The following is an 18385-nucleotide window of genomic DNA, read 5'->3' on the forward strand; positions in this document are numbered from 1 at the left end:
ATAATTAGCTTTAAGCAATTAATGATTATATTTAACTATAATTTTGTTTAAATAACACTAAAGGGGGTTTAAGTTTTGGTTCAAGAGATATATCTCCTGACTGCCCGATAATATGTTATTCGTAATTTATTTAAATCAAATTTGAAGGGAATTATTTTTGTCTATTATTTTTGTGTACCTACAACGATAGTCTGTTCGGAAGTCACAATCATTCTTATCCAGTTTCTTTGATAAGATAGTGCATACTTTCCATGGACAACCATTAATGGCTTTTAAAATATGCATTTCTGTTTTGTAATAAAACACATGGGTTTGGTTTTGTTTTTGGTTTCGCTTTTAGGTCATCTGTTTATAATAATATTATCATGATTACATTGCCAAACAACAAAAACAAGCAAGTTTAGTTATTTATTTAAACAAAAACATTCGCCTTATCGTATCCCAAAGGGATAATAAAAAGAGCGTGCCTTCCTTTCCTGCACCCTACTACTCCTACTCTTAATCGACAAAAAATATGGCCAGTGTGCTGCTCCAGGGGAAGTTTTCGTTGCTAGTCTTAATTTCTGGGCGTGGTTCGGGACAGGCGGAAGGTTAAGGTATGAATATGGAACGGGGTGTGCGGGATGGCCAGCCTCCTAACGCCCCAGAATGTTGCGCGACCACTGCTTGACCATGGGCTTGGTCTTCGACTGCTCGATGCGCTCCGCCTCCTGCATTTGCTCGGCCAACTTGCGCTGATTATCCCGGAACTGATTGATGGGATCGTCGAACTGGCGGTAGTAGTGAAGCACTTCACGCACATCGTCCACGTTGTTCTGGGCAATTACTGGCGAGTAAAGGGCACAAGATTTTACATTGAGTGGAACCAAGTTATTGACGGCGAAACTCACTTTTCAGGAAGGCAATAAGGTCGAGCAGTTGGCCGTCGTCGTCGTTGCCATGCCAGCGGGCCAAGCCAAATGTGTTGTCCGGATGCATTTTGGTGGCGTTCGCATCCCAGTCGATGACAATCACCTAAAATAAATCCATGTTGTTAGACCTTCCTGTGAAAAAAACGTAGTGTCTGAGATTAAACCTTTTTCAAGTCGCGATTCAGGTTGTCCAGGTTCTTCACATGGTGCCCGTCCACAAAGTGCGTGGCATCCCTGACCAGGCGGTACATGATGTACCCGTTGGGATCGAGGGCGTCCAGGATGGGGAACACGGTCATGCCCTGTTCGGCAGTGAAGACAACGATCTCAAAGTCCTTGGCGCACTCGGCCAGAAAGTGATCGACGCCCGGGCGCTTCTTGAAGCGCCAGCCTGTCTGGTACGTCCAGTCCGGATGCACCAGCACATCCTTCATCTCAAGAACGAGCGTATAACGCGGCTGCACATACGGCGGCTTGAGCGGATCAGGCAGAAGCTTGGCCCGCGACGGCTCCTGGATCATGCGCTGATAGTAGTGGATGCTCTTCCACATGCGCTGAACATACTGCTGCACCAGCGGCTTGTGTGTAAACTCGTCCTCGATGGTCTGCCCATTGGGATCCACCTCGGGCTTTCCGAACTCGTAGACGGCCCACAGGCCAGCGGCAACGCCGCCACCGCCAAAGACTGCGAAGCTGGCGGTAAACGGTTTTCAAATTGGGTAAGTAATTGTGCGAAATGGAGGATTACAATGGAAAAGTGGGTGATTTATACATTGAATTTGAAGAGGATTGAAAATCGTAGGCGTTCAACCCTCTGATTTCCAATTTATAAGCCCAAAGGCCTATTACCACCTTTTCATTGCCAGATCCTGGCGAAAACCTACCCCAGCTTCATGCGCTTCCAGGCGCGCTCATTCTCCTTGGCCTCCTCCTCCTCGCGCTTCTGGCGCTCCTGCTCGGCGCTGCTGTCCACCTCTGGAGAGGTCTGGGGAAAGAGCTTGGCCAGCAGTGGGGCACTTGAGGTGGGCGTAGCCTCGGATGCTCCAGTAGCTCCTCCAGTTTCCTGCTCTGTCAAATGGAAATATCACATGATAGGAGTACAACTTGGTGGACTTCAGGTGCGGGTCACTTACTGGCCGTGCTGCTGTAGTCGCGGGCAGTGTGGAGGATCGGGGACAGCGACGGTGGAGCCGATGGCAGCGATGTGGACTGGGATAGCCGCGATGAAGCACGGTGGTGGTGGTGATTACCCAATGCGCGGTGCTGGTGGATGCGGCTGAGAACGCGCGGCGAGCTCATGTTGCGCAGCATCTGGAGGACGGTGGCCGGTGCCATGGTCATGCTTCCCTTCCCGATTTTGTGTCCTTGTGCTGGTTACGAGTCCTGCCCGCTAGCAGCGACTTTTTTCTTACAAAATTTCCAATAAAAATTTCAACCTCGCACCGGCACTGCGATGGCGTTAGGGATTTTTCCTGCCTGTCGCCAAAAGGCGTTAGCACATTTAGCACGTGGTGCCCGCCAGCTATGAATCGAATGTTTTCCAGCCAGATCTGTCCTGTTTTTAATTATGTTGACTACTGTTGTCAAATTCGTTATAAAATTTCCAATCCATATTTTCAGCTAAAAAATTTTATTTTAAGCCAATTTTTACAAAAATTCGAAAATCGGTCATAAAATAAGTTCAACCTAGAATTGATTGTAAAGGTTTCAGCTTCATGTTATGAAATGCGCTAGCTATTTTTAAGCTGTTGTTGACATTTATTTTTTTATTTACCAGCACTGGTGCGTCAGCTGATCTTTGACAACGCTTGGCAACTCTGGTTTCCCTGAAGCTGCAACAACAAAATAAGCTGGCCAGTAAAGACGCTAAAATAGGTACCTTTTTAAAAACTTCAATGTCGCTGGATGACTCGCTGGAGCTGCTGGCCAGCCCTTTGCTAAGCCCCCAATCACCGATGGACGCCCTGTGTCGCGTTTGCCACATTTCATCGCCACTCTGCTTGCCGCTTTTTAAGCCGCTCAATAATCCAATTTCCGAAAAACTAACAACCTTGGCCAACATTTTAAGCTACTGCTGCGGGCTAGAGATCGTGGAGACGGAGCTCTTCCTGCCCCACCACATGTGCCCGGATTGCGTGTCCAAATTGCGGCTAGCGGTGGAGTTCAAGAGGAGTGTCCACCTGATGGACAAAATTCTGAGGCAAAGCCATGTGGAATTTTGCCGCAACGAAAGGATTGATATTTTGAAAACCAAGGCTGGAATGTCGCCTGAAATCAACGAGGACTTTATCTTTGTCCTTGATGACCAGGAATTGACAGACGATTCCGCGGACGATCTGAAATCTCAAGTAGAGGAAGAGGAATGTCAGGAGATGGAGCTAAGGCTGCATGAGGACAGCCTGGATCTGGAATTGGAATCCCAGGAGGTATTCGCGGAGATGGAACACCCAGCAGAGCAGCATAATCATAACACTGAGGAGGAGCTCCGGTTGGTGGACGAAGCCAAGGGAGATCTATACGCTATTGTCGACGTTACTGAGCAACCTGTAGTGGAGACACACGAGCCGTTGGGCAGCAAAAGCAGGCGAGCGAAAACTCCTAATCCCTCGTTCAAGTGTCTGGTGGGTTGGGTTGCATCAGAAATAACTACGAAATTTTATAATGCATCTTTACTGTCTGCAGGTCTGCGGCAAGCAATTGAGCAGCAAAAGAACCTTCAAATACCACATAAATCTCCATAGTCCTTATAACAATTCCCAAGAGAACAGCACACAAAACACAGTTTACAGCATTGAGGAATCTCTCCACATAGAGCCACATTTGCAGGACAAAGACAGTGGCGAACTCTACCAGATTGTCGAGGAGACAGAGCAAGTTCTGGAGACACAAAAGCCTTTGGCCAGCAGGACCAAGCAAGGGAAACCGCATAATCCGTCGCTGCAGTGTCAGGTAAGTTGGCTAAACGCAAATATTGAAAACCAAAGATGGTAACCCATTTTCTTTGCAGATTTGCCGGAAGCAACTGAGCACCACCCACTCGTTTAAGTACCACATGCAGCTCCACGGCACGGCTACACCCTACGTTTGCAAAATCTGCGACAAGTCCTTCAAGACGCGCAACGCATACGACGGGCATATGACGCTGCACGATCCGAACAATCCAAATAGGTGCCCCACCTGCTCCAAGGTTTACCGGCAGGCCTCTTCGCTCCGCACTCATCTGCTGATCCACAGCGGAATCAAGCCATTCGAGTGCAACATCTGTGGCAAGAGGTTGACCCAAAAGTCCGGCTACAAGAAGCACATGCTTACCCACACGGGCGAGAAGCCTCATGGTTGCAACATCTGCGGCAAGAGTTTCCGGTACTCGAGCAACCTGATTGCCCACAAGAGGAGCCACACCCAGGAGAAACCCCACTATTGTCAAGTGTGCCCAAAGCGAAGCTTTGGCAGCCGGTCTGATCTGAATCGCCACATGCTCGTCCACAGCAGTGATAGGCCGTTTAGCTGTGACGAGTGCGGCAAGACGTTCAAGCGACAGGTGTCCCTCGACATCCACCTGCAGACGCATAAGGGCGGCAGTAAGCGGAAGGGTGGTCGGAAAGTGAAGGACCTGCCGAAGAAGCAGGACAACCACGAAGAGACCTGATTCCAGACTTATTACACACCTTGAAAATCTCTTGATATACTTAATGGTTATCTAGTTTTAATTACCAAGAACAAGTCGTGTTCATAAAAAAACGGAGGATTTGTAAAAACAACCCGATGTTAAATGTTTGTTCTTCACTTTCAATGATCTTCGTTATGCGTGGTCGACACAAGGCATAAGTTTCTTTAATAAATAAATATATTTTTTTTTTATTATTTCTTGTCTATCCAAAACCCAATTCTTTACAGATAGTCATAAGTAGTTAACTTTTTAGTTTAGTTTGCTTTTATTTTCGGTATTTGCCTTTGTATAATAACAAGTTCTAAGAGTTACTGTTACAAAATACGCTCTAGGATTAAATGTTGTTCCTTTGTTCTCACCTAAATTATGTGTTGTGTATATATAGAGATATATATGGTTAACAAGGGGCGGGGGCATGGAAGGAAAAACATTTCCAGACTTGTAAAACTTTCGAGTCTTTTTTCGGGAATTTTGTTTTAAGGGTTTATACTTTATCGTGCGGCGAATTGGAAGTTCCGATTAAAATTGGTGTTGTATGCTTAATAACTATTCTGAACCGATCTTACATACTTAGAAACCAATTAGAGGAGTGCGGAACGAGTGTGCGAGCGAATGGACAAACATAAAGGCTGAGAATTAAAATATGGGAGTTTTCGCGTTTATCGCGTGATACAAAAAGTTAATTTATAAATAAATATATATGTTTAGACAATGTGAGTGCTTGCTAATACTTGGCAGACATAAAATGAGAATAGATCACAAAGAGTCGCGTAAAACAGATGTTTGTTCCATATAACATGTGGGATGAATAATATCAGTAAGTTAAAAAAAAAATGGGATATGAGACTTGGAGGCACACATGGGTTCCCTCATCGTTATTCCTATCCTGTCTCCGGTCTTTTCAGGGTCCGGATCTGCATAAATAAACGAAGGAGACACGCCCGGGTTCCCGCAGTTGCCACTGCTAATCCTTCTCTTGCTGCTGCAGCAGGGCGGCGATCTCCTGGAACTTGTGCCGGAAGTCCACGCTGCTCTCGCTGATCACCGACATGCTCGACGAGGGATCCTTTCAATGGTGAAATAAAGTGTGAACCATTTTATCAAGAATGCGTTTTGAAGTAAAGGCTTACCAGTATATCCCTGGTGGCATCAATCTCGTCCAGATGCCCCAGCAGCGATGTCAGCGAGAAATCATTGATATTGTCCTCCAGCCAGCGCGCATTGGAAGTCGAGTCCTTGAGCAAGTGCATCGGGCTTACGCTGCCATGGAAGAAATTTTGTGCTGCCAGGGAAAAGATAACATTTAATAGCGAAAAGTTTGGCACTTTTTCAGTTGTGTTGTGGCATTAAATTGAGTCTAATCGAAATTTATAGATATCCAATTGCATTATATGTAAAATGTAATGTAAAACAAACAAAATATTTGTATCCAACAGAAGCTAAAAACATGATTTCGTTTTAAGATGAATGATGTGAATTTGAAAGTAAGACTTGCGAAAACCGAAACCAGGCTTAGATGTATGTCTTCCTACTTGTGCTCTCATCCTGGACCGCCTCGGCCAGGACACTGCTGACGCCGGTGGTGCTAGTGGCCACACAGATGTCCAGATTGGGCATATCTCGCGCGGCTCCCTGGGCGGTTCCCTCGTCGAAGAACTGCATCGTCTGCTGGTCCATCTGCTGCTGATACTGTGAAGGCATCGCCTCACTTACGCTGGAATCAGATCCGGAGCTGATGCCACTGGAACTGGTGCTGCCGAGGCGATCGATTGGTTCGAAGAGGCCACTGTGGAGTTGGCGGACACTCAGCAGATCGTACGGACGACCGCCAACGGAGGCGGGGGGCAGGAGACGACGCTGCACTAGCACCTGGCGACTCATCTTTTGTCGAGTGAGCTAATGAATTGGGAATTTAAGTTTAAGGGATCTAGGCCACGCCATTAGCGCAAAAACTTACCGCTGAAAGCTGGCGCACAGGATCGATGATGTTGGGTATCGGTCGCCTCACCGGCAGCATCGGGGTGCGGAAGTTGCCCTCCACCACGCCTGCTCCGCCGGCGGCCGCCGCCTCCGCCAGCTGCTGCGCCTTGCTCATCAGATCACGCTTGCGGTCGCAGGTGTGGCCGCAGGTGCACTGGCGCTTGCGTACACGCTCGCTGAGATTGGCCACCAGCAGCAGGTGCTTCAGCTTGTTGCTCACCGACGATGTGGTGACGGCCTTGACGCGTTCCACGCTATCACAGTCGTTGGGATTGTAGGGCAGCGAAGTGCTCGAGGTGACGACGGAGGAGTTGGAAGATACGATTGTTTGGCTGGCGGTGGAGGTGGAGGTGCCTGTTTGAGTGGCCACAGACGAGGAGCCGGCTGCCACTGAGTTGCTGCATGAAGTGCTGGGTGCCATGGCCATCGAGCTCTCCGTCTCACACCAGTAATACTCCAGCTCCAGCTTGGAATCCTGGCCAAAAACCACATACAGATCGCCTATGGTTATATCCGCCGCATTCGCCTCCGTCCATCCCTTGCGGATTCGCTTGAGGATCTCGTCGCTGAGCAGGGGCTTAAAATTTCGGGCCGTTGCCGCCTCTTTGGCTTCCTTGCGTTTGGAGCGAGCTGCCGTAGGAGCCACTAAAGGACCAGGTGCAGGTGTAGAAGGTGCCAGAGTGGCTGAAGGAGCGGCAGCAGAAGGAGCCAAAAGAGACGAGGTTCCCAAGGAAGTAGATTGCTCGGTGGTGGCTGGAGGAGCTGGATCAGTGGCACTTTCCGGCACAACAGCAAGGGCTGGTTGCTGTTCATCAGGTGTGGTGGGAAGAGCTGGAATCGTGGCTCCCTGCGTTTGAACCGTGGCCTCCACTATGTCAACAAGGAAGTCCTGAATCTCCTCCCCCAGCTCATCTCCGCTGCTATTCTCCATCTTAACTAGATTCCCCTCCAGAGGCACATCATCCAAACTTTTTTCCAGTGGCGGACTAGCACCCGATTTTAGTTTCTTGGACTCCGGCGAACGCTTGTCCGATCCGCTTTCCGTTCGGGGTCTCTTGCTAGCCGCCACTGGAATGCCAGGCAGGTTGCCCAACGTCTCGCTGCGCACTTTGAAGCCCATGCGCTCCTCGTAGGCGGTCAGGCAGATATTAATGCTGCTTAAATAGGCGGTGATGCTAAGCAAAGGTCGGTGGATGGCCACTCCCGGCCTGGGTTGGAAGCACAGTGAGGGATCCAGCGATGACGGAGCCGGCTGCAGTGGCTCTGGTTCATTGTTGTTGGTGGTGGTTGTAATGGTGGAAGCATTGGATGCTATGCTGGTGGAAAAGAAGACGGACTTCTCTTCGTGCAGACGCTGATTGGCACTCCGCCATTTGTACTCGAACGTCTTGATGAGACTGATTAGCTTCTTGTGCAGCGGAACTATGATTCTGCCGCGCGGGTTCTGGGCCAGGGATTGCACCCGGCCGAAGGCCTCCATGTTGGCGGGCGTCACCAGCACCTCCACCTTGCTGGGCAGACGGATGTCCTCAAGGGAATCTGTCGAGATGCAAGCATTACAAATTGGATCAGGAAGACCTCTAGAAAAAAGGACTCACCATCCAGTTGATTGAGTCGTCGTAGCGCCTTGCACGATGGCGTCTTGATGCGGATGTTCTTGCCTTTGCAGCGCACAGTAATCTGACCCTGGTAAACCAGTTGCTTCAGCTTCATAAAGTGCTTCTCCGTGAGAAACTGCAGCTTGCGCCGCATCTCGCCGTAGTTAATTAGAGTGTACAACTCCTGGGCGGGCTTTTTCAGTTCTGAAAAGTACAGAAATGTCATTTAAAGTTATATTAACTTTATAAATACATTTTACTTTAAAGTCAATCTGCATGTAAATATTTTTTAAATGGTGAAGGATATTGAATTTGGATGCCATTTCTACGAATTTATAAATTTACAGAAAATATATAGCAAATACCGATGGAAAGACGATCGCAAAAAGTTCTAGGAAATATATGGAAAAGATTCCCAGAATTGATCGATTCTCTTGAACTCAAAAAGTTATGCCGTGTAGAAATAAGAATTATAATCCATCCTTCTTTTATTATTTAAAACGTGTTTTTGGTATATTGCTGATATTTTAATTTGTTGACCTAATTTACGGATATGTGAGAAACGGCTTGTCATTGAAAGCTTCTTGGCCTTGGACAGACTGGAATGCTTTATCCGCCAGGGACTCCTGGACCACCCTTACCTTCCGAGTAGCGCACGTACTTGCAGATCTTGTGATAGGTCTGGTAGTAGTGCTGTCGCACCTGATCCTTGGTCTTGAAGCTATAATCGCTGCTGGCGTTGCGCCGCTTCAGCTTGGCATTGATGCAGTTGGCCACTGCCTCGAAGTCCTTGCCAAACTCATTGAGGGCGTCGAAGAAGCAATTGCGCTCCACATTCGTCCAGGTGGTCTTTCCACTGCCCGGTTTTAACTGGCTGGGCGTCTTCTGGGCGGCCTTCTCTTCCTTTTTGCTCACCTCCCGCTCGCTGGGGGGCGGTGTCATCGGTCGAGTCTGATCCTGCTTCATCTTCTGGATGACCCGGGCACTGGCCCGCGTTCCCGGGCAATTGTGCGTGGTCACCGAGCCGAGGAGCTCCTCCTCGGGCAGAGTGGTCTTCAAGTGCACTCCACCCTTGCCATTTGCGTTTGGCAAGGGCTCCTCGATGGATACGGCTAACGGCGGCTTGCACAGGTCCTCCATGTTGGCCAATCCACATCCGTTTGTCGCCTGGACAGGATTACCAATATTAATATCAATTAAACTGCGTAGTCTTCCGGGAAGAGTGGGAAAAATGGCGCTCGCCGCCGCCGTAGTGGCGGATTGTTTGTTATTGTCGCCGAATCGAGCGTCCGGGTTACTCTCCCACTAAACCGAAATTAGCCCGGACCTCTGCTTAGCTCCGGGGGGCACTCACCTAGAAATCGGACATGGAAAATCGGTGCTATATGGCTATATAAAAAAAGTTATTAACGAGACGCCAGGGATGTTGATGTTGGGCTTACAGTGTGCCGTTAACAGCGAAATGCGTACTGTTCGGCGCAAAGCGCTCGCTGTTAAGTTGTTTTGTTTACTCCCAGTGCTGACCGCTGAGCTATTTTCTAGCTAATTCTAGCCATTTTGCATACAGATAACGTTTAAAGTTAACGTTGGCTAAGTTTAATGGTTTTTTTTTCGCTAGCTTGTGAAAGGTTTGAATTGCTCAACCTTAAAAATAAATTAAAAATCTTTAAGAAATGGTTAGATAAATTAAAAGTTAACGAAAGTTAATGGCAGCCGTCCACTGCGCGAATATACATATTACAGCTATGGGATTTAACCAACTCTAGCGGTGGATCCAAAATTATATTAATCCATAAATTTAGGCAAAAAACAACGATATAAAATCAGAGTTTTATAAAAATTTAAATATAGCACACCAGTAAAAAATAGTTTCCTTCCTTCCTTAACTTAATATACTTAAATATATAGCAGATGATTAAGTTCCAAAAAGTATTAAAAATGTTATGAGATAAGAAATCTAAAACTTTTCTAAATAAAGAAATTTCTTCTAAGAACTATGAATAATTTATGAGCAATCAGTATCATAGTGTTTATTATATTTTAAATATTTGTTTAGTACATTAATGCTTTCATTCGTATTGAAGTGAATTCAAAATAAAACAACATTTATTTAGCTTACCAGTTTACAAGTCACTAAAAACGTGGTCCCATTTCTTGATGTATTTCAGTTTATTTTCTTAGATTTAAGACTTAAAAATATGCAAAAAAAAATTGTCTTACATGCATCACAAATAAATACCAACAAAGAGTAAAACTAACAATACGACCACAAGTATCGAGATGAGCATTATTTTTTTCTGCAATTGGAAAGGGATTCATTTGAATTTGCGACAATCTCGCAATTTTGATATTTATTCACCTTGCGCGCCCTTTTTTGGTGCTGTTCCGCCTGGTCCAGTTCGTCCGCCCCCTTGTCCACGTGGAGGGTAGCCTGCTGGGCGTGGAACTCCACCCGCTGGATCACCTCGCTCTGCTCCATCACCAAGGTCTGGATGCGCATGAACAGGGCGTGGACCTCCTCGATGGACTTCTCCAGGCGGCGGAGCTCGTTGAACCTGTCCATCATTTCGCGCAGCGTCTGCCGCTCCTTCTCCGTCTCCTGCAGGAACTGCAAATACAAATATACCGACTTAAATATGAAATATAATATTCAAATATATTATTTATTGGCTACCCTACAAACTTGAGTTAACCCTAAAATTAATATGAAATGAAAAATAATGATAGAAAAATATTTCATGAAATAAAATAAAAACTTTAAAATAAAATAGTTTAGTGCTTTTATTATGGAGATGATATAAAAGTTGTTAAACAAAATTACAAACAAAATTCTGAATAAAAACTTTTTCTCCCATTCAAAATGTTGTAAATACATACATATGTTGTAAAATATATATGTGTCCATTATTTTACAGTAGTGATTTAAAGCGAAATTAAAAACTTGCCTGACCTATTAAAATTCAGTTTAAAAACATGTGCAGATTTACATGTTTTTACAAGATTTCTAAATGTGGATTAACAACAATAATATCAAACAGATGTTGCTATTGTATTATGTTTTTCTTATAATTTATTCTACACTTACGTTATCCACAAAGAGTTTGGTTGTCTTGTTTTCGATGAGTAACTCGATTTCTTGTTCGCTGGCTTCTGAATTAACTAAAAAGAAACAAATGTTAAAAAATTCGCTTGACATTTAATTGAAGGGGAAAAAAAGAGTAAAGTTAAAAGTCTAATAAAGAGAAGTCCATAGTTTTAAAAAGATCAAACAACTTCATTTATATTGAATAAGAGCATAGGTTTGTCCCTAATTACAAATGCACTTACTAATTTTTGAATGCAGTCTCAGATTTTTTTTGACTTTCGTCTCGTAGTTTTGCAGGAACAGTTCGTTTTTATGCCACAGATTTATGAAGGTCTGGTGGAGGCCGTAAAAGAGTGTCCTTTTCATCCTCGCCTCCAAACTGTAATCGTTTTCCGCCGGCAGGTTAGTCTTGAAGTCCTTGAATCGGGACATCAGCTGATTGCCCAGCTTTAGGTTCTTGCTGTGAAGCTCATCCATCTCGTTCTCTGGAGATTTGGGTCAGTGTTAAAGACAGTAACCTTTTTTTCAGAACCCATTCTCACCGTTGAAAGTTCGCAGGTTAATGGTTTGAGACATGCGGTTCATTGCCTCCAAATTGGCGGCTATCTGTGCGAGTTGTTGTCGTATCTCCGTGTACTAAAGATATAAAATAGTTTATATAATAACGGTAATGTGTATATCCGGGCTTGCTGATTTTTTAATTTAAAAATTAAATTATTTCAAAAATCCCCTTCCATCTTGTCAGCGACCCTTAACTTAAAAAATAATCTTAATATAAAATTTAAAAACCTTTCACTTTAGTTGTCAGTCTCAGTAGATTTTGTTTCTATCCCTAGTGTATAAAAATGTTTACCTCTTTATAGAGTAAGCTGCTAGATATTTTCTTGATAGTATTTTATTATGAGATTCAAAATTGTGTTCTAAACATAAATTAATAAATATATAATTAATAAATGAAAATATTATATATATGTAAACATGTTAATATTTTGTAAAGTTTAGTTTATTAAAATGAAAAAAAAATCAACAATTTCTACCGGTTGCTAAGTGCGAAATGTTTGTTTACATTGGCGGAGAGTTGAAAAACCCCCTAAAACAAAGTGGGCGGGACTTTACTCTCCACACTGCTCTCTTAACTTCCCGTGACCACAACAACACACACTTAATGAAGAAACGGTTCATTTCTACACTTATCACGAGTTTTTGCGATTGAGTAATACATCTGATTCATATATAAGCCTTCAAAAAAAAAGAGGGTTTCTCCCTCTCTGGCTTTCTGTTCTAAAACTCTCATAGAGAGAAAATGTTATACTAATTAACTGGATATTAACGCAGGTTGTTAAGATTGTTCTCTTTTTCTAGACATAAATGTATCTTACAGATACGCTTTAGTTTCTAATCTTGAAGAGAAGATGAAATCACAAAGTTATTAAAGTTAAAATTTAACATTTAATTCTCGTATTTTTATTTTTTGAATGCATCATTGAAAAATGTTCACTTTTATAAATAAATTTGAATCACTTGCAGATGCTTGAATATATCACAAATCCTTGTTAGATACTCACCGGATTGAGAATATCGTCCACATTTGATCCATACTGCGTCATTTTCGAACTCAGCCGATCCTTCGTTTCACTATTAATATTATTATTATTGCTGTTGGTTTGGCTGATGACACTGTAGCTATTGTTGCTGCCGCCGGTGTTGTTGATAATGAACTCCGTGGTTCCACTGTACACGTTCAAAAGCAGTGAACCGTTGGACGATGAATTCGAGTTCGTGCTCAACGAGCGCTGGAACAAAAAAAAAATTCCGAAATAAATTCAATATAGGTCCATGCGATCTTAACGAACTGCAGCGAAAAACTGAGAAAAAACTAAATAGAAACTACCAACTTTGGTTGAGTTTTTATTTACGTTTGTGTGTTCACAATCTGGCGCGGTGTAAATGAACAATAAAAATGACTTCGGTACTGAAATTCACTTAGTGCTAAAAGTTTGGAGGGGGGCGGTGGGGCAGAAGGGCGTGTGTGTGCCCCGTAAGTGTGATGTGTAGCCACATTATCGCTGTTATCTCTGGCCGATCTGATAAATACATGGAGAACCCCCACCAATCTCCGCTGGTTCTCAATTCGAAATAGTGCCAAAAGTGCCCATAGAATTGTGAGAAATTGAGCGAATAGTAAAGAAAACGCAGAACGGTGGTAAAAACTATACCAAATGTGTTTCAATATCTCACGTTCTATTATTTAGAAGCTTCTTGAATACAATATGATTAATTTCAAGTCCTTCCGAATGTCTTTGCAAATCAGGAATGACAGAAATCTTAGAGAACTTCTGATGTGTTCAACGTTATAATCGAAGCTGTGTTCTTGCTGTTTTTAAACATGTTTAAATTTGTACAACTGAATATAAATATTAATAAAATTAATTTGTATATATAGTATAGTTTAGTATTTTTCCTTAGTGAATTTATCATATTGTTTCGATATTGGTTTACATCTTTTAGGTAATTTCGTTTTTTACACATTCTAAACTAAACAAAACTCCATTAATAGGTGATTGTAAACAGTTAATTTCATTTTTTTTTAATTCAAATTTATTTTTTAATGTTGTTGAACCACTGTGCTTGAAGCTAATTAGCAGTTACCTCATCCACACCTCACAACCGCCCACATACCTAATGTTTTCTTATTGTTGCTTCACTTACCTGCAAAAGCTCAGGTAGTCGATCTTTTCCCATTTTTGCTTCTTGGAGTAAATTTTAAATTTATTTTAACTTTTAAATAATTTTTTCAGATATGTTGTTGTTGTTCCTTTAAGGCGTTTCGAAATGTTCGTTTTATATTTTGCAGCGGTTCTGAGCTTTGTTCTTATTTTTTGTTGTTGTTGCCTTCAACAGCTGTTCGCGAATGGAAATACTAGAATTGAGAGTGAAAAAGAGAGCGAGACTTGTCACTTTATCTGTTATCAAAGCTTATCAGCTGGCCTGATAAGGACTACCTAAATATTTACGGAATGCCCTTCACAAAGAGAAAGAGAGGGGTGAACAAACTAGAGTGGGAGGGGTATTGTAAGAGTGATAGAGAGAGCGAAGCCCCTACTATCACTTATCACCTTTTTGCCATTTATTTGCCGCTCTTTTCACTCAGTTTCCTCTATTTCTCTCGTTTCACCACACTTTTCCACACACACAAAACAAAATGTTTTTTTTGAAAAATTACTTTTCTATATTTTAAAAACTTTTAATATTATTCCGCTACATTTTCTGCCGCCATTCAATTTATTGGAAATCGATTCCTTTGTGTTGACCGCGCCGCATTCGTTTTCGAACTAAAACGCAGGCACAAAAAACGCAGAGCCTCCAAGTCGCGTTGAGATTTCTTTCAATTCAAAAAGATTAAAGACAGCAAACACTGTGAGTACAGCTGGATTCATATTAATAGTAGTTATCTGCAAAACGTTTTTTATGATCTTTCAAAACCAACATACATACAATCCATACATATATGAACATAAAAAAATAATACTAAATATTTCCTATTATTTGTATAGCTTGTATTCATAAATACATTTATAAGTTTATTTTTAGGGTTTTCTTTAAAATCCAGGCTTAGACTTAACTTATTTTATAACTTTAATTAGTAACATTTAGTTTTTCATTCAGTTTTTTTTAAAGGAAAAAGTCATTTTTAAAAATGTTGCTCATTGAAAACTACAGAAAACTATTTTCCTTTACGAATTGTTTCAAATTGCTTACAAATTATTTCTTTAAATTAAGCAGAAACTACCCACTACTTTTTTTAACATAACTGTTTTTCATACGTTCGTGTGATTTCGCTGGAGAGCGATAAAGATGGAGAGTCGTACTATATTATGTGTAGTTAGTTACGATCTACATTTTTTGTTGTCTCCGAATAAAATGAATAAATCGTCTTTTGCCCCCGAAATGAAAACTGGTTGGCGTCGGAGAAAAATGTGTTAATTGTTTTTATTATTATTATTACTTTGCTGTATGGTGAATTTTTCAACATTGTTCTGCCATTGTTATAGTAGTTTTTTCACGCTCTATGTCGCTGTTCAATTGAAAAAAAGGAAAAATAGAAATAAAAATAAACCTGCGACAACAACGTTCAAAAGTCACTTGCGCTAATTAGTTGAACTTTTTTCTATTGCTGTTTGCTTGCTATAATACTCTCATATGCATTTTACAGGGTATCATCGGGTGGAATTGATGTAGGTCAAGGGTGTATTCATTGTCACATTTTCAGAGAAATGCTTATGTCAAATAATACCCAAAGTAAATTATTTACAACCGCCCATTACTCAAATATTTTTAGTATCACTGCAGTATTATCTTTTTAATCGAATACATAAGCCCTTTAAATGTTGCGTAAAAATTCAAATTTTAAAATCAATTATTATTAATTGAAATCCACGTTTGTATGTACTCTAAGTTTTTAGGATTTTTGATCGTTTTAACTTTGAAGCCAATTATGGTGAACTTTAGGCACTTTTTTTGTTTTTTTTTACAAAGTGCAGTTTCCTTACAGGGTATTTTCCTAGTGTACCCTATTTTTTTAATTTCTACTATTGCGGTTGAAAAACGAAGCTTATGAACTGCCCTCAACTACGTCAACAACAACAATAAAAAACAAAACCATCAACACCAGACAGTTGCGAATTTCCATTTCTCAAGTTGCCATGCCATAGAAAGAGATGGCACACAAGAATAGCAACGGGCATCCTTCTCGCTCTAATGATTCTACAAAAAGAGTAAGTAAACGTGATATATTGATACTTTGAATTGTATTGCATGTACCGCCATAAGGTTAAGACATTTAAATCAATTAACCAAAATAAATTGAGCTATGCGAATTAGTAATATACTAATTTTTGTAAATTAAAGTTTAATGAAATATTGTGTGGCTTAAAAATATTTTTTTTATTTTTAAATCAAAAGATTTGGGTATGGTTTTTATCATGTAATTTATGTGTAAGCTTTAGGGTATTCAAAATATTACTTCATTTATTAAAAAAATATTATTAGTAATTTTTTCGCACTGTTCAAAGTTTAACAAGTTCAAGTTGCATTCTTGACCCATGGAATTTTAAACCTTCAATCGCTTATCAGTTAAGTTCTTCAAAGTATTATGTGACGTCCAAATGTCATTTACCTGGGAATTGCCAATGGGTATTACCCCCCTCGCTTCTTTTTTCAGTGATTCATCTCCGATTTCTTGCTTAATTCTTATTAAAAGTCATTAAATTGCTCGAAAGTCGTGAATTCATAAATAAGTATGTAAACACCTCTGACTCAATGGAGATATTGCACATATATATAAAACACATATACATACATACAAATATGCGTATGTATGTATATGTGTTTTATTAATACAAAAAGTTTTAACAAAGCTAAATTCAATTTAAGTAGAGTGGCGAGAAATTCTTTATAAAGCAATTCCATACAAGCTGTTTATTTTTATCAATCCGTGGGATCCATTCGGCTGGGAAAGGTGCCTCTAAATTTTTTTAGTAACAATACAATAATGTTAAAACCAGTTTATTAATACGTTTTTTTTTTAATTGTGAAGTTATTATTAATAGAGTTTCATGTACATATAACAGATTAACCATATGTATTTCCGTTCTCGTTCAATTATAGTCATCTTATTTACTTTGCATTTATTTTTTAAACTTTATTGAACTAACTTGTTTTGGTTTTTTCTTCTTTAATATAAATGTGTGAAAAGTGACAACGTATTAGAAAAACTCCGTCCTCTGAGCCCCTGATCTCTTATTTCTTGCCAACTTCACGTTTAACATCTTTTTGCACATTGTTTCATTGATTAACTACAAACAAGGAGGACCGTAAAGGGGAAATATTGCCATAGGCAGTCAAGTTTATTGTCCTGGTTTTTTGTTAGTTTTCTCGGGTTTCGCGCTTTCCTTTTGTTTACAATTTATTTTGTCATGTGTCGAAAATTGCAAATTTATGAGTTTTTGATGAGTCTTTTTGTGCGTTGTCCCCACCTTAGTTACCACTTCTGTTGTTATTTTTTGTTTGTTTTTATTTGGGTCAGAGGCTCACGCACAAAACGAGAAATGAAAATTCGGGGAGCAAGTGGAGGAGATGGGAAAAGCGATAGCCTTGGGAAAATCAGAGGGGTGGCGAGGGAGGTTGTGTGTGCGCTTTTTGACTTTTGATTAAATTCGCAAGCGTCAAAAAACTAAAAAAATATATATTTGTGTATATGGCCACGTAGAATGATACAAAAAAGGATAATAAATAATTGAAAATGTGCAGAATGGACTAGACTAGCAGACATCCTGCTATTTTGATGTATTCTTTTGAAAAGTAACACAGAATAAGTTTTGAATTGAAGAAATATTTAAATATAAAATTGACATAGAATTTTAAGATGGACAAGAAAGTTTTAGGTAAAATATTTTTTATTATATAATAAATTTAATTAAATTAAATTGGTATCTACCTTGCAATAATAGTTTAAATATTTTCACCACATTGACCCACCCATTTAAATTTGTCGAACTACCCAATCATACTCTCCATATTGGTAGCAGAATATATCCAAACATTTCACGTACCAAAAAAACTGTAGACAAATTGCTTTTAAAGCCTTTAAGGCATACTGTAAGTGCAGGACGATGGGAAAAAGGATGAGAAGGTTGATCCGCACCAATTTAAATGCGCGCCCAAAACTATGCAACGAAATTTCATATTTCTCTTTTCCATTTGCATAAAAGTCACACCAACGAAACCAAAAACCAAAAGTTCCCACTTCCACTTCCATGTTGGTTTATTTCTGTTTTTTTTTTTTGTGTTACTAATGCAAATTTTTGTCTAGTTGCGGTCAGGATAAGTGTTTGGTTTCGATGGTTTTCAGCGGAGTGTCCTTCACGTGGGGCGTGCACCTCATCATAATGTGAATTATTCATTTGTTTATGCTCTTAGTTTATGTTTTAATTAAACTCGTTGGATGTGACAAGGCCGGGGGTGGTTTTTATTCATAGTTATTTGGGTTTTGCATGAACCGATGGGGCGTATGAGTGTTGCGAACTGTGACAGATTTCCACAAATCCCGTGTATTCCTTGGTACTTTTCCCCTAAGGAAAAA

At 41.0% G+C, this 18385-nt stretch overlaps 4 protein-coding genes across 7 annotated transcripts; 1 reads left to right on the plus strand and 3 right to left on the minus strand.

The window, feature by feature from the left end:
- Nucleotides 1-395: 395 nt before the first annotated feature.
- Nucleotides 396-2396, minus strand: LOC108046161 (mitochondrial import inner membrane translocase subunit TIM50-C). Its single transcript, XM_017125738.2, has 5 exons — nt 2045-2396; nt 1796-1979; nt 1076-1604; nt 891-1014; nt 396-826 (listed from the first exon to the last, which is right to left on the minus strand). Exons 1-5 carry the CDS (start codon nt 2250-2252, stop codon nt 636-638), a joined length of 1236 nt encoding a protein of 411 aa, XP_016981227.1. The 5' UTR covers nt 2253-2396; the 3' UTR covers nt 396-635.
- Nucleotides 2397-2806: 410 nt separating this feature from the next.
- LOC108046136 (zinc finger protein 227) lies at nt 2807-4560 on the plus strand. The gene is made up of 3 exons (XM_017125708.2): nt 2807-3532; nt 3594-3860; nt 3919-4560. The coding sequence occupies exons 1-3, from the start codon at nt 2807-2809 to the stop codon at nt 4558-4560; spliced, it is 1635 nt and encodes a 544-aa protein (XP_016981197.1).
- A 34-nt stretch (nt 4561-4594) lies between these two features.
- Nucleotides 4595-9615, minus strand: LOC108046135 (protein cramped). Its single transcript, XM_017125707.2, has 7 exons — nt 9514-9615; nt 8801-9326; nt 8160-8363; nt 6539-8100; nt 6114-6477; nt 5712-5863; nt 4595-5647 (listed from the first exon to the last, which is right to left on the minus strand). The coding sequence occupies exons 2-7, from the start codon at nt 9297-9299 to the stop codon at nt 5546-5548; spliced, it is 2883 nt and encodes a 960-aa protein (XP_016981196.1). The 5' UTR covers nt 9300-9326; nt 9514-9615; the 3' UTR covers nt 4595-5545.
- A 694-nt stretch (nt 9616-10309) lies between these two features.
- Nucleotides 10310-14556, minus strand: LOC108046089 (syntaxin-4). Of its 4 annotated transcripts, none has more exons than XM_017125645.2 (8): nt 14468-14556; nt 13954-14164; nt 12810-13037; nt 11787-11880; nt 11487-11729; nt 11245-11318; nt 10519-10767; nt 10310-10456 (listed from the first exon to the last, which is right to left on the minus strand). In XM_017125645.2, the coding sequence occupies exons 2-8, from the start codon at nt 13984-13986 to the stop codon at nt 10385-10387; spliced, it is 993 nt and encodes a 330-aa protein (XP_016981134.1). In that variant the 5' UTR covers nt 13987-14164; nt 14468-14556; the 3' UTR covers nt 10310-10384. The 4 variants fall into 4 exon arrangements, with proteins under 4 accessions (XP_016981134.1, XP_016981133.1, XP_016981135.1 ...); XM_017125644.1 differs by having other exon boundaries at nt 14361-14554; XM_017125646.2 differs by having other exon boundaries at nt 14507-14532.
- Between the last annotated feature and the right edge of the window lie 3829 nt (nt 14557-18385).

Source organism: Drosophila rhopaloa, unplaced genomic scaffold (assembly GCF_018152115.1).
Source record: "Drosophila rhopaloa isolate 14029-0021.01 unplaced genomic scaffold, ASM1815211v1 contig_3, whole genome shotgun sequence".
In the NCBI taxonomy this organism is placed as follows: Eukaryota; Metazoa; Arthropoda; class Insecta; order Diptera; family Drosophilidae; genus Drosophila; species Drosophila rhopaloa.

Coding starts and splice junctions, on each gene's coding strand:
- LOC108046161 (XM_017125738.2), bottom strand. CDS start 2,252: ATGACCATGGCACCGGCCACCGTCCTCCAGATGCTGCGCAACATGAGC. Junction 1,980..2,044: donor CGACTACAGCAGCACGGCCA/GTAAGTGACCCG, acceptor TCCATTTGACAG/AGCAGGAAACTGGAGGAGCT. Junction 827..890: donor CCTTATTGCCTTCCTGAAAA/GTGAGTTTCGCC, acceptor TTTACTCGCCAG/TAATTGCCCAGAACAACGTG.
- LOC108046136 (XM_017125708.2), top strand. CDS start 2,807: ATGTCGCTGGATGACTCGCTGGAGCTGCTGGCCAGCCCTTTGCTAAGC. Junction 3,533..3,593: donor ATCCCTCGTTCAAGTGTCTG/GTGGGTTGGGTT, acceptor TACTGTCTGCAG/GTCTGCGGCAAGCAATTGAG. Junction 3,861..3,918: donor ATCCGTCGCTGCAGTGTCAG/GTAAGTTGGCTA, acceptor TTTTCTTTGCAG/ATTTGCCGGAAGCAACTGAG.
- LOC108046135 (XM_017125707.2), bottom strand. CDS start 9,299: ATGGAGGACCTGTGCAAGCCGCCGTTAGCCGTATCCATCGAGGAGCCC. Junction 8,101..8,159: donor ACGACTCAATCAACTGGATG/GTGAGTCCTTTT, acceptor GCATCTCGACAG/ATTCCCTTGAGGACATCCGT. Junction 6,478..6,538: donor CTGTGCGCCAGCTTTCAGCG/GTAAGTTTTTGC, acceptor CCAATTCATTAG/CTCACTCGACAAAAGATGAG.
- LOC108046089 (XM_017125645.2), bottom strand. CDS start 13,986: ATGGGAAAAGATCGACTACCTGAGCTTTTGCAG. Junction 13,038..13,953: donor GACTACCTGAGCTTTTGCAG/GTAAGTGAAGCA, acceptor TTTTTGTTCCAG/CGCTCGTTGAGCACGAACTC. Junction 10,768..11,244: donor CCAAACTCTTTGTGGATAAC/GTAAGTGTAGAA, acceptor TTGTATTTGCAG/TTCCTGCAGGAGACGGAGAA.